Here is a 14054-nt window from a genome sequence, read left to right on the forward strand (position 1 = left end):
TGCTCTAAGTTACACTTCAGCTAGAGGGGAATTACAAGTCCTGTTTATTTTAACAAGAAATGAACAATTTAATCTCCAAACCTCATCTAAATATACTTCTGCACTAATGCAGCCATGTGGTAAATGCACCATAAAGAATGTATTGTTATTTTTCAGACAGGAAAGTTGCTGACAGGGACAGACGCTTACCCGAACATCCAGAAAAGCACAGAGCTAGCTGTTACTGTTGGCCGCTTACAGCATCCATGAGACACCACATCGCTGGAATCACCCTGTAGGAAACAACACGTTGTTTTTATTTCCAACGCGTGTGTGAGCATGCAATGGAGCATGTCATTTCCAGCACAGGTGTGAGCGGTACCGATGGGCGATGTTAAGCCCATGCTTTGAAAAACCACACTGGCACCCAAGTACAAAAGCTTCTCGGACACGGAGCTCCACAACGTGGAGCTGCTCCCCATGGCTGAGCGGTCGCCGGGGGCCTGCTCGGGACAGGGCACGGAGGCGGCACAGGGCCGTCCCCTGAGGGCTGCCCGAGCAGGGGCACCCCGCTCCGCCCTGGGCCCTCCTGAGGCGCGGGGCTGCGGGCGCTGCCAGCCCCCGGCCTTTCCCGCTGAGGCACCGGCCGGGCCAGGCACCGACGGCCCCCACCCGCCAGAGCAGCCCCTCACAGCACGGAGGGAGCCGGGCCGCCGCTGACAGGAGGCGGCGGGGAGAGGGCTGCCGCCCGCCCGCCCGCCCCCTACCCACGCGATGGCGGCGGCGCCCCCGCTCCGCGCACAGCCCAGCCCCCCCCGCAGCACACGCACCTCACGCCTCGCCCCGCCGCCCCCCCGCCCAGCGGCTGCCGCCGCCGCACGGACCTCACGGGCCTCACGTCCTCCTGCTGCAGCCGCCGCGCGCGCCGGCCCGGCCACGCCCCGACCCCCATTGGCCGGCGCTCGGCTCGAGCCCTCCTGCCATTGGCGGGGGCGCGGGGTGCACGGGCTCGACACGCTCCTCGGCGGCGGTTCCGCCGCGGTGCGGGGCGGAGCCTGGCCGGGGCGCCAATGGGAGCGCGGCGGGGGCGGGGCGCGAGGCAGGGCCTCGGCCGGGGGTGGCCGGGGCGGTAAACAAGCGCGCGGGCCCGGGCGGCGGGCGCGCTGAGGAGAGCAGCGGAGCGGAGGGCGCGGAGCTGGGCCGGGCCGGGCGAGGCGGTGGCCGCGGGGCTGTGCGGAGCCGGGCGCGCAGGCCGGGGTACGGGCAGCGGCCGCCGCTGCGGAGGGGAAGGGGCAGGGGCTGCCGGGTGCCCGATGGCGAGGTGCGGGAGGTGGGCGGCGCTGTCGCGGGGAGGACGCCCGTCCCCGGCGCAGAGAGGGGGCCCGGCCCAGGGGTCGCTCTGGTGGGGCGGGGGACGGGTGCGCGGTCCGGCAGGCGATGGCGGTCGGCCGCCTGAGCCCCGGAGCGGGCCAGAAGCTAGTGCTGCGGCCTCCTCCGCGCCCTTGGCGGGGCAGCGCCTGGGGGAGGCCGCGGCGGGGGGCAGGCCGGCCGGCCCGCGGGTGACTGAGCGGTGTGGGACGCGCCCCCCGACGTGCGTGGTGACCCCTCTGGGCCTTGTGCAGCGGCGGGGCCGGCCGGCGCTCTGCCCCCGGGGCCCTGCCGGTGCCTGGCGGCCTCTGCCGCAGCGGGGGCACCGTGCCCGGGACAGCGGCGCCGGCGGCTCTGGCTGCTCGGCCGCAGGGGCTCGGCCCCAGCCGGGGACAAAGCGCGGCTCCTGCCGCGCTCAGCGGGGCGTGCGGCCCGCCGCGGGCAGCGCCCATGGACACGGCCTCGCCCGGTGCCGTGCGCGGGCTGCCTGGGGCTGAGCTCTCCTCTCCCGGCCGCCGTGTGCGGCCGGGTGAAGGTGGGCATGCGGGCAGCGTGTGGGTGTTTGGGGTCTGCTTGTGGGATGGGGCGGGGAGGATAAACCGTGAGGTTCTGCTAAGGTACCTCGGAAAATAATCTTCCTTTTCGCAAAAGTCTGTGTAACAAAGTGAACAGGAATGAATGGGGAGATAGTTCTAAGCAGGCACTGAACAAACTGCTTATAAATAATTGCAGATATAAAAATTTGGCTTGTTTCATGTTGCTTTCATAGTTACTGACCATTCTCATTTTTGCAGACCTGTATCTTGTCATTAACACTACTTCTGATAGCCTGGATGTCCCACCCAGCAGGAGTATAGGTGGGGAGCTTCTCTTCAGCGTTCCTTCCGTGCAATGAAAATCCCAACTTTTCTGTTAGTGTTATGAAAAATAAAGAAGTTAGAAAGAAAATCTTGATAAAAACGAAGCGAACTTTTTATTTTTTTAAAGTTTAGGCAAAGAAAAATGCGTGAGGAAATAGAAGATGCTTCTTTCAAGAACCTGAAGTGTTGTTTTACTAAAAAGAATTAACCTACAACTTCTGGACTCCATGTCCCAAGTTGCTTGTCTTTAGTTTGCTTCACTGAACTGGGGTGTATTTGTTGAGGGGTATGCAAGATAATTCTTAGCACTGGGAGCAGGAGGATACTGGCCAAAGTTTATAGTAGCTCAGTAAAAGACTTCTGAAGGGGTTCAGAAACTGCTCAAAGGTAAAGGCAAAAAGCAGGCCGGTATTTAAACAGAATGTTGGTGGTCTTGCACTTCTGTGCCACATGAGAAGAACTTGTCTGTCTTTTGATATATCATCAGAAGGCAAAGCATAGCTGTAGTTTGTGTGCTTACCAGTCTGTTTGCTCTTAGAGCAGGAGGCTTCTCTGTTTTGTGAATGCTTTTCCTTTGCTGTTAGCAGTGACCTTGAATAAGATATCCTTAGAATAAACAGTTGTGCTGTCCAGCCTTGCTCAAGGGAGGGGACGGGAAAATAAGTGACCTGCTGTGCATTGACAGTGTCTCCCTTTTAAAAATATGAAGGTGTGATAAGTAGAAGAAAAGGTCAGAAATGTGGAGGATTCCCTTACGTGTTTACTGCCTGGGTGTTGATCACCTTGTTTCATCGCTGTCAAGGAGAATTCTGCGCTATGCAATGCAGCTATGGTTATTTCATTTGTGATATTTAGCACAGGTTAATAATAGCTCATATTGCATCCATGCAGCACGAACAGAACTTTTTTTGGCTTCTAGTCCTCCACTAGTCCTTTTACAGGCAAGTAGTGGTCTGTTGTTTTACACCCTGTTTGTCGGGCTGTTATTTTTCTAGAAACTGAGATGGATGAGGGACAGCGGCTGAATTCCTGGTTTTTTTTTTATTTCACTGAAGTTAAACTGGCTGATTACCTACAGAGAGAAATAAAAAGCTCTGTAACCAAAGACTGGTTTGGTTTTCATGTGTTTGTGGTTTTTTTTATTGTTTAACAAGGATGCTGTGGGTGGCATGTGTCTTGTGTTCTCTTACCTTGTATGTCAGTGTGCATGGTATAACTTGCTTGGTCCAGCTGGCTTGCTAAGTGCACTTGGCTTGATTCATGAATAAGTATTTCTCTTATTCCTTAAATCTGTTTGTACTGATGGGTGAACAGTCCAGCTTAGGATGGAGGTAGTGAGTCTGGAACAGTATTTAGGTATCTCCTGTGTGTATGTAGGTCTCCTGGTTTTCTTCCTCTAAAGCTGTTTAAGAAAGGAGTCTGAATGATGAAGCTTTTTGGCTTATTGAGCTGTGTATTCTGGGGCAGAACATCTTTAGAAGAGTAGCTTCTCTCTCAGCTTGTTTTTAAAAAGTGCTTAAAGTGCTGCCTGTTCTGAGTGTGTGCTTTCCTTCAGTACTTGAAGAAGAGTAAGCTATTTGTATATGGAGCCAAATGCAGGCTAACCGTAAAGCACAGTAGTTTGAGGGAGGGGGTTAAGTCAGTGTCTGCTTTCCCACCCAGCAGTGAAAGCTCATTTTATTGACGTACCTATCTTTAGATTCAAAGATGCTCTACATTTTTTTCAGATGCCACTTGTTTTTCTCCCCTTCCCTATCTGCCTGCTCCCCTCTTGCCCTCCCAATAGATGGCAAAATTAATCTGAGCTGGTGACAAAGACCAAGATGTGACAGGATACGCAAGTTTTGCCCTTTCCTTGCACAGTTTTGTTATTACACTTCGTTGGCTTCTTGTTTTGTTAGTCAGTAGAGGTGTAGGACTAAATGAAGCATGTTAAATTCCCAGTTACTCAGTATATTAAGTGTTCCATGTGCTTCCTGCGCATGGAGTTGGCTTCTAGAAACTCTACAGATCTGTATGTCTGCTTAACAAGTCTGCACACCTGTACGGAGTTAAACCATAGGTGGACTTTTTCCCTGGAAACTACATAGGGCTGTGTCTTCTTAAAGGTTAAGTAGATTCTGTATGTAGAGACATGAGGAAAGATGATCTGCTTGTGGTCTAGGTGGTCCTAGTGCTGTTTTGTGTTGTGCAGGTGGTAGCTTCCACTTACAGAGAGTTTTCCTACTGTGTTTATTTTGCTTCTGCACTTTGTCCTGGTTTTCTGTGTAGATTAGTTCTTGAAGTAGCCCCTTTCATTGCTGTTCACATCTCCTTTCTAACCAGTGGCACACCTTGTTTTTTTCTGGATGTGCTGAACAAATGTACTATAAAAGGACTTGACGTAGTATTCTGAAATGTTACAGCTCTTCTGCTGTCTGAATTGTGCCATTTGGGAGTACTGAATTCTCATGTTGGTTTGATACTGTCACTCATCAAGAGAGTAATTGGGACTATGAAAGAGGTAGAAGGGAGAATGACCAGGCAGTAAGCTGCAAGTGGATTGAGTGAGTGTTTCTTTTAGAGAACTCCTCTCAAATTGGTAAGCCTAGAATTTTATATTGCATAGCAAAGCTTTGTGGAGCATGGTCATTCAGAAGTTGCTCTGGGAGGTTTGGGATTTTCAAAGGCACCTATATAAGTTGCTTATGACTTCAGCTCTTCTAATTTGGAAAAGCAGTATGTTTATTCTATACTATATAGAGTATGATTTCATAAAACCTGTACAGAGAGCATAAATAATAGTAGATTACAGATTCCGTATCGGGTATGAGAGCTTGCAGATTAGGTTTAGTAATAAGTTATGAGAAATACAGAGCTCATTACTCTTATTTACCCTAGTGTCAAAAATACCTATGTGTAATGAGTAGGGACTGACACACATAACTTCTTGGAGGACTGTGGCAGAGCTGTAATGCAGGAGCTGTAGGTTTTGATAGATGATGCTCCCCTTTAGCACAGAGATCAATTTGTCTTGGAGTAGTCTTTTTTTCTTTCTTTTTTCTTTTTTTTTTGCCTATGGTCCTGTTCTTGCATCCTATTTTTCCTCTTCTTACAAGGACATTGTGGCGCAGCCAGAAAAAAAAGGCTTCTAGAGCTAGGATGCTGGTATTTAAGGGGGCTATGAATAGACTAGGATGTGTTGTAAATTACTAAATTTGAACTTAACCCTAGCTTCCAGGGCAAGGTTGAAAGCCATGGGATCTGTGTAGACATGTATACCCACAGAATCAATAGCAGGAGACTGGTATCTGACCTGCTGTGCACAATGATAACAGAAGGGTTATGCTCGCCCTCTGAGCAGAGGATGAGTGTATGCCACCTGGAGAGACGTGCATGGGGTGCCTCTCACTAACTTTGTAACAGTGACTCAAGACATATGTGCATGGTTCTGTCTTTGTGTAGAGAAAGGATAATAAGCAAAATGTCTTCTTACACCTGAGGAGGACACATGTGCAGTACAGTTACAGGTGTGTCTAGTTTTCCAGAGGCTTATAATTAGAAAGGTTCTGACTAGAACCCATTGCTGGTGTGGCATTTCATCATTTAGATTTAGCTGTTAAAAACACACTGTTAAGGTGTTCAGCAAACTGGCTATAAATCCTTGTTTCTTTCTGCTCTGTAGGAGTGGATGTTTAAAGGACACTTGGGTATAGGCTGTGTGCTGTAAGGATCAGGGTGCTCTGGAGAGAGCTGTGATTCTTTTCCCAACACCATCATGGACATGGGGTGTATTTTTGGGAAGATTAATTGTTCTCTTCCCTCTAAAGTAGAGAACTTTGATATCAGTCCCATTTCTTTACCTTCTTAAGATCTGTGAGTGAAGAGCTATGTGTTTAAATGCAAGAGGAAGAGCTGCTGTTTTTCTCAATAATTTTGCCCTAAGTAATGGTGTATTTGAGTCTAAAGGAATGTGACCTTCTTTGTGAAGCATGGCTTTTTATTGGTTTCCAATTCCTAAATTGGACTCGGTGTGCTTTCAGAAAGTTAAAACTTCCAATAAAAACAGTTACAACATAACAGTGTATGCTAAAAAAAACAACCCACCCTGCCACCAACCCCAAAATTAACTACAAACTGATAAGCTCCCTCATTTATAATTTGTATTCTAGTTCAGAGCATGAGACCAGGGGGCAGCTTTGCTGGTTCCTGGCAGGGAGCTCAGTGCTGTGGAGCTGTGCATCAGGGAGGGAGCTGAGCTTTGGTGGTCTCTTCTGCTGTAATTGAAGTGACTCTGTGAAAGCCTAGAGCTGCCCTGCAAACCCATGGGGAGATGTTTGTAATGTTTAGTTTTTGTTTGGAGCCCAACGTTTGGGTTTAATCAGTGCAGAGCTTTAGTGTAACCCTTGTATAAATAACTGCTGGTTAGAGTTGTTCCACATGGATGTGGAGGATTTGTCTTTTAAAGTGATGCTGTATGCTAACACTGACGGGGATGACTTGGAACTAGTGAAATATGCTGTTGTGTAAACTTGCCTTAAACACAAATAAAGGTGTAAATTCACCTTGTGGTAATTTGGTTTCTTAAGTATATGCTTCAGATATTGCATCTGCCCAATCTCGTATTAATCTATGTGCTTTCTGGTCATGCTCTGTTTTGATTTTAATATACTGTTGTCCTTGTTGCTGGATGAAAGATTCACATGCATGGGGAAGTAACTTTAGTCACAGAATTTATCAGTTATTCATGTGATTAAAGCTACACTTGTGCCTGCAGCTTTTGAGCCATGTAGAGGTTGCAGTGCCATGGCTTTTTCTAAGCGCTGCTCAATGCATAAATAGAAAATACTCCTCGTTTTTTCCATGTCCTCTTATTTTCTCCCTTTCTTCTTAGTAACATAGATAATGCAAAGATAGGATGTTAGGTATGAATACAACTCCACATTGAAATACTGGCCTAATGGCCCAAATCTTTTTGCACTGCGAGTTAAATGAAACTTTTATTGGTCCCCTGACTGAAAATATGTAATTTGCAGGAACAGGCTCAGAACTCATTCTTGGGGAAGAGCGACTGGTAGCAGCCTCAAAATCACAGCGATTGAGTTGGCTCTACCCCAGTGTAATGGGAAACAACGTGCGCCTGGGACAATTTAATAGTGTATTGTGTCAAGGCATATCAGCAGAAGTGGCCTGTAATGAGGGAGTGCGCTCTCCCACTAGGATCTTAATTGTGAGTGAATTATTTCTAGATCTATGGCCAGGATAGAAAGGGACTCTGTTAATTCCAGGCACGTGGGCTGTGACTATGCTTTTGCATGTCTCCAGACGTTATCCGGAAAGAAGTAAATAGAGCCATCAGTCCAGAGCATTCACTTTGCATTGATGTATCTGTGCCTAAAATAAAGCAGACTGTGCTAACTTTTAAAGCGTCCAAGCATTTTTTTCACTCTTATATTGTTTGTCAAGCCATTTATGGGGAAAATGTTCGTACTGGGTTTTGAACTAGCTGTCATTTGCCAAAAATGACCGCTAAGCCTTCTGAATTTTGGTGTAAAGATGCATTTGTCTGCCAAGCAGCCCACTTTTATCAGTGCTTGCACTGCTATTATAATGATCAGAGAGTAAACAAGTTCTGCCTGCCCTTCAAAGTTGTTTGTTTTAAATGGCATTGGCAGGCTGCTATGTGAAAGGGTAGATTTAAAGGAGCTTTCGCAGACTTGATGAATTCAGTTTAAGGAGGCTTGAGTCAAAGCCCGCGGGGCGGGACTCAAACATAGGAGTCCTTCGTTCTGTTGTAGGTCAGATCCTTAAAGAGTTCTTTTGAAGCTGCAGTGTGTGGGAGATTTGGGGAGGGGGAGGAATGAAGGATAAGCAAGGTAGATCTTCAGTTCGATTTGAAGGATGATGGCAGTTTTGTCCTGTTGAAACGCAGTGTGTTCTGTGCCCTGCATGGTTAAAACTTGGGTCAGCTGCAACCCGAGGAATCTAGCTAATCAAAATATGTCTAGGCAGGGGCCTGGGAATCTGGTATCAAAGGAACTGGTGGGGAGGTGTGTGATGGAACTGAAAAAGGCCATGAGTGAAAGGATCACATGAAACGGTTGGTATGGCAACACGCACAGAAAGAAATGAAAAATCTGTAAAAGACCGGTTACAGCTTGATGAATAATACTTATTTTGAAGTTAGTCTACTGCTGGTTTATGGCCACAGAACAAATATGCCAAGCACCTGGTCATCTGTATCTTGTTATTGGTGTTTATTATTTTTATTTCATACTGTTGCCACAATTGCTCTGATGATGTGGGTGGCTATAACACTGATTCCAGGGTTATAGTCCTTGTTAAGATTCAACTAAGATAACAGCCTTTGTGATAATGGATAGTAGCAAGAGGAGGGGATGGTATAGAGATAGCTTCCTTTGGCAGCATGGTATTTAATTATCTGCCTTACTACCTCTCCAGCCTAATATTTTTCTATTTTTGACTCTTTTTACGCCCACCTTTTCAATAAAAAGGCAGCTAAAACTTCTGCAGACCTCAGAGGGGGAGTATGGGCTACTGTAAAACTGTTAGGGTTTTGGTGGGGTTTGTTTGGTTGGGAGGTTGTGGTGTGAGGTCTGGGTTGTTTTTTTCTGTCTGTTTTTTCAATTACTCAACAGCAAATGAGCTGCTTTCTTGGGTGGATAGCAAACTGTTGATGGTAGAAGTAATTTCCTTACATTGGAAGAGGCTGTGTTGTCATGTGCAGAAAACTTTCAGGTACATTTATGGTATATTCCTGTATGATTAGAAGTCTCCTTGTGTTTAAACTTGGTCTGTCCTATGTATGTCCTATATATATGTGTGTATATACACGTATGTATGAGTAAGGTTTTTGACTGTACAAGTATCTAGAAAAAACTACGTGGAGTCAGAAGCTGGTCTCCGTGTCTGTAGAACACGTTAGCATGTGGAAAAGGGGAATGAATGGAATGTTTTGAAAACAGTACAAGTATAAGAATTTATCTGTTGCCTGTTGTAAGGCTTTGCATTTCTGTTATTGGTCTCTGATACACTGAGTATCTCACTAGACTTGGTTAAATCTTCATTCCGGTAGTTTGGCATGTTGAATAAGGGAGGAAACGTGCTGCAGTTAGTCACTAGAGGACAGTGGCTTGTGAGGCAGGTGTTAATTATGCATAGGAGCATCCCAGGCATTGATGTAGTTTTGTCATTACGACAGGGTTCAAAATCTGGTGCAGTGTCAGGAGCTGGTTTACCTACTGGTGTGACATCTAACCTGTACAAGTGCCTCTGCCTGCTGCATGAACCTTGTCTGGTGTCTGAGGATGACTTGACTCTAGCCTTCTCGTGCTAGGAGGTGTGGGTGTTTTCCAGAGACTTGTTCAACTGTGAGAAGTTTACTAAGGAAAAACCGTGACCCTGCCTATTCTTGGAAAACAGCTTACGATTGACACTTGTCACCCCTCTTCAATCCAGGTTAGCAGGCACTCTGGCAGCTTGCGTAGACGTGACCGACTTGTCCATACTCCGTGCTGGTGGTGCCCTACTTTGCTAGTGCTAGATAACAAGTCCTCAGGAGACAAGTCAAATGCGGTATAGACTTTGTACACCTGGACCAATTCTGTTTGAAACCACTCCTTAATCTGCTTTCGATAGTTTGCTTACACTGTTTATGTATTGATTTAGTAGTGGTATGAATAGAACTTGCCGGGGGTGGAAGGAGGAGGGGGGAAGTCCCTTGCCTGCTGTTTGCACTGGGTATTAACGCCAACGTATTGCTGGGGATACGTACCAGTCTTCTTGGAAATGTCTTTCAGTTTTCATGTCTTTTGGCCTTGCTTGTGCTTACTGCTTCTTCACTGAAGAAGAAAAAGATATTTTTTCTAATTCTTGGTAATTTATGTATAGTCTTTTCCCTTTTTGATTATTTAGCATGTGTTTTCTTCCATACTTCCCCCTTCTGGTTGTGATAACCTCATTAGTCTCTGCTTTCTGTGTCCTTCCCAGGATAATTAACCAACATGTCTTGCCAAACATAAGGTCTACAAAAGTAGATAACTTGGTATTTTTTCCATTTGAGGGAAATGCATCCGGTAGCACTTCAGTTCTCATAGAACTTATTAGCTCCAGCTTCTGAAAATATGTTCCTCTTTCTGAGCCTTTATTTCTTGGTAACTCCCCTTGGGTTTGACCTCTGAAGTCCTTATTGAGCCATGCCTTGCCTTTGTGCTTCTACTGGGGTTTCTGTTTGGGTCTCTGAGCTACCTGCACAGAATCTAAGTGATTGTTGAAAACAGCAAGTCAGTTGCCTGCAGGCTTGTATTTCCTACAGGTAGGAAAGGAGGTCTGTGTTGCAGCAGGGTGCTGGGATAAACAGCCTGTTACAATAGCCTGTCCTTTGGCAGCGCCGCATAGCAGCATCTTGCTGATGCTTCTGAGCTAACAAAGAACTTGCTAGGTGGTTATAACTGCTGTGCAGAGGAACATGGTGGTGGTAGCCTGCAAGTCAGAAGGATATTGGTAACAGTGTGCCCAGTGCTGTGTTTTATAGCCAAACTTGTGAAGTGCGGTTGGGCCTCTTTGTTTGTTGATATATTTAGCAATGGAGGGTTGAGTGCACATTGTGCAATGTGTATTTTCCATTTGTGGTTGCATTAGCTTCCCTGAAATTTTGTTGGAAGATTTATTTTTTTTAAAATGCACATTTAGTGTATCAACTGTCACTTCAAGATAAGTCCTTCAGCAGTTTTTGGGTGAGAGGAGGATATGGTTTTAGTATCACTGGTTAGAAAGAATCCTTGTTAAAAGTGGATGTCTTTGTGTGTGTTGTCCAGGTCTACACTGATCTATATTGTATTACCTCTTGTTGCCCTTCGAGGGAGGGAGGGAGTGAACTTTTTGCATTCAGGCTTTCCTGTGCTTCTAATACTTGTGACTATAAAAGCACTTATTTCTTAGTAGTGGCAACCTTTGAACAGTCATTTCTGCAAGGACAGTACTGCGATGTTGGCTGGTTTCTTTGCCTGGCTCTGAATTGCAGGGACTGCCCGCAAATACTTTGAGCGAGATCCATGTGGAAATTTCCAGTGTGAAGATGTGTCAGGAAAAAAAAACACCTCCTGTTGGTAGAGTACATTTCCTTACTTGATGGGCAGCTTTCAACTTTAAAAGTGCATTGTACAATGTTAAAACCAACCCTAGCAATTCAACTCTGGAGAGATTCAGGAGTAATGCTTGTTACTGGTCTGGAACATATGGATAGGTCTTGTAAAGACAATCACAGAATAATGACCTGGGTAGGCTTGATTTTTCTTTTTATAGCTAGCCCATTAAGTCCAGATTTGTTGTAAACACTTGATTGTCCTTCTACCAATGATACTTAAAGCATATAACTTATACTTCCTGGCTACAGCCGTTGTTCCCGATTTTGATCACAGTTAACAGCTGTTGAACAAATACTCTGGTAATGTTCTGGGGTTTACCCTGTATTTGCATAATAGTACGTTTCTGAAATTCAGCTGTAGTGATGACAGTGTGTCCTGTGTGAGTGCAGCAGAACTGTGCACTTATGCAGAAACTTAGCTATAGCAGGCCATGCTTCTCCTGCGTGACTGAGATAGCAGACATGTTTGTGAGACAGGCTTTGTGTTTCCCAAGAAGGTAACTGGATCCACTTGCTTGCGATCTGTGGCAGGGCATGATGCTGTGTGCACTGTTGACTCAGGATCACTTGTACCGCTTCAGTGTTCAATGTTTATGGTTGTAATGCATATGTGAGTGTTGACAGGTTATCTTCTAGAAATGAATTGGTACCTGTGTACCTACCTGCCTGGGAAGTAACTTAAATATGTGGCCTTAGACTAGTGTTTGGTACCTATCACAGTCAGAACATTTTTTTTTTTCCTGCAAATCATTACAGAGAAAGCTATAAGGTTGAACTTAAGGCAGCATCTTGTGCCAACTGCGTGCTTCTGTCTTCAGTGTCGGCGATGATGGGAGGACGTGCCTCTGAGCCAGCTCTGGCACTGTGACCCTGGCTGTGCTTGAAAGATGTGGGAGATGAGTGAAATAAGCAGGTGAAAATCTCGCTTGCAAAGTGGCTTTGGCACCCTGGCCACTCCTGGTTTTCTTTTACGTGAACCACAGTGCTGTAGACAAGCCGGTGTCCTGAGCCTCAGCTTTGGTTCTAGGCTGAGACACAGGGGTCAATGGAACTTGTTTTTCCCAGACGTGCTCTGTCCTGCATCTGACAGTGCTCAGTTTGTCTTTGAAGATGCTGAAATTGCACAGACTATTATGAATCTGGGATGGAGTGCTTCTTGAACAGGGAGGGGGGACCAAGTCAAAAATTTATCGCTGTAGTGCAGTACTTTGCAAATGCTGTGGTAGATGGGTGTTCTGAGTGTACTTAAGTTTCCAATTAAAAGTAGCAGAGTGAGCTACAAGTTGGGGACTGAGCAGACTACCCTTCAAGGACAGACAAAGCTTACTCATTGGTGTGGGGTGAAGAAATTTGGCTACGTAAAATGAGCAGGCATAACTCCAGGAGGGAATGGAATGTGACAGTTGTCAGTGCACTTTGTCCGTGCTATCAGGCCCTGAGAATATGTTTCAGGGCTGGATAACAATTAAAGGTCAAATGCTAATGCTTTCAATCCTTCTTAAACATCTGGAAGCAATGAAGGCCATCTTTGCGGTGTTACTGACATTTACCTGTCTTTGCTTCCCCTGGTCAATGGTAACTTGAACGTTTGCATGCAGTCCTGGAACGTTACCCTAACTCATGAACAGTCATAAGGAGAGTTTTTGCTTTGTCTGGTAAGGTCAGCTAACTAGCTGTCATTCAAGCTGGCCTGTGTGCTATCTGAGCTGCAAAGTTCCCATGGTGGCTGGTTGCCAAAGCAGAAACAGATTGTCTGAGATATGCCACTGGCTCTTAGGTGTCTTGAAACTGATTGCGAGCTTGTTCCTTGACCTCTTGCCTCTTTTCCCTGTCCTCCCCTCCTTCTTTTTCATCTTGCAGCACGGAAGGACATCAGTCATGGCGGGCGATGCCATCATGGTCATGCGAGGCTTGACAAAGCTTAGTAAAGCAGTCCTAGAAACCCAAGCAGGACAGCTTCGGCAGGTGCTCCTTGGGGGTGATGCAGTTACCATTGCAAGGACTCTCCAGGCCACTGCTGAAGAACAGTTCAGTTCTGCCTTGGGGAAAATGCAGGTAAGCAAAGCTTTTTGTGCATAGTCTAGTCTGATGTTTTGCTTTTCCTCCAGGTACTTTTTGGCTTTGTTGGGAGATTGGCTAGGAACTTGCATCATAAACTGGAACCTAGCTGTCAAGTGCTGGATCGGTAATACAGATGTTGCAATGCTCTGGGGATTCTCCAGGATTTCTTGTGCTGTGCAGTAGTGTTTGGATGGGAATGGGAGGGGAGTGTTACTGCAGAGTGTTTCTGTTTCCATTACTGAGTGTTCAAGACATGCTGAAAAAGAAAAGTGCTTTGTTCATCTCGTCAAAGACCAAGCTCTTGCTAAGACTGGCCAGCAGCTTTGTTATTTGAAGTCTCCTCTTAAAGTTCAGTCATTGATTGCCTCTCCTTTAACTAAGTGAATGAGCTCTTTTAGAGTGAATTGGGTTTATCTCGGTGCTGCTTCCCTTGACAAAACTGGTGCATGCGGTATTTTTCAGATTGGCTCAGGGTCAGATGTTTGCATGTTCATCACTTATAGCACAGGCTGGGTTTTCAGGACTGACTTTCAAATGAAGAATGTAAAGAAAGCCAGATTTTTTTATTTTTTTTTTAGGCAGCAGCTTCTGTCACCAGACATGGGGATGAATATATAAGAGCTTCACATTTGCTGTGTTTG

At 46.3% G+C, this 14054-nt stretch overlaps 1 protein-coding gene across 2 annotated transcripts in view; it reads left to right on the top strand.

Annotated features, from left to right (window-relative positions):
• The first annotated feature begins 1108 nt into the window (after positions 1-1108).
• COQ8A (coenzyme Q8A) overlaps positions 1109-14054 on the top strand; it is a 46544-nt gene continuing 33598 nt past the window's right edge. Inside the window, exons 1-2 of one of the 2 annotated variants that reach the window (XM_040612203.1) lie at positions 1109-1236; positions 13213-13407. In XM_040612203.1, coding sequence (XP_040468137.1) covers positions 13231-13407 — 177 coding nt within the window. In that variant the 5' untranslated portion in view covers positions 1109-1236; positions 13213-13230. Of the gene's footprint in view, positions 1237-13208; positions 13408-14054 lie in introns of those variants that run through there. The other variant, XM_040612204.1, reaches the window with a different exon arrangement.

This window comes from Falco naumanni, chromosome 12, assembly GCF_017639655.2.
Source record: "Falco naumanni isolate bFalNau1 chromosome 12, bFalNau1.pat, whole genome shotgun sequence".
Classification (NCBI taxonomy): domain Eukaryota; kingdom Metazoa; phylum Chordata; class Aves; order Falconiformes; family Falconidae; genus Falco; species Falco naumanni.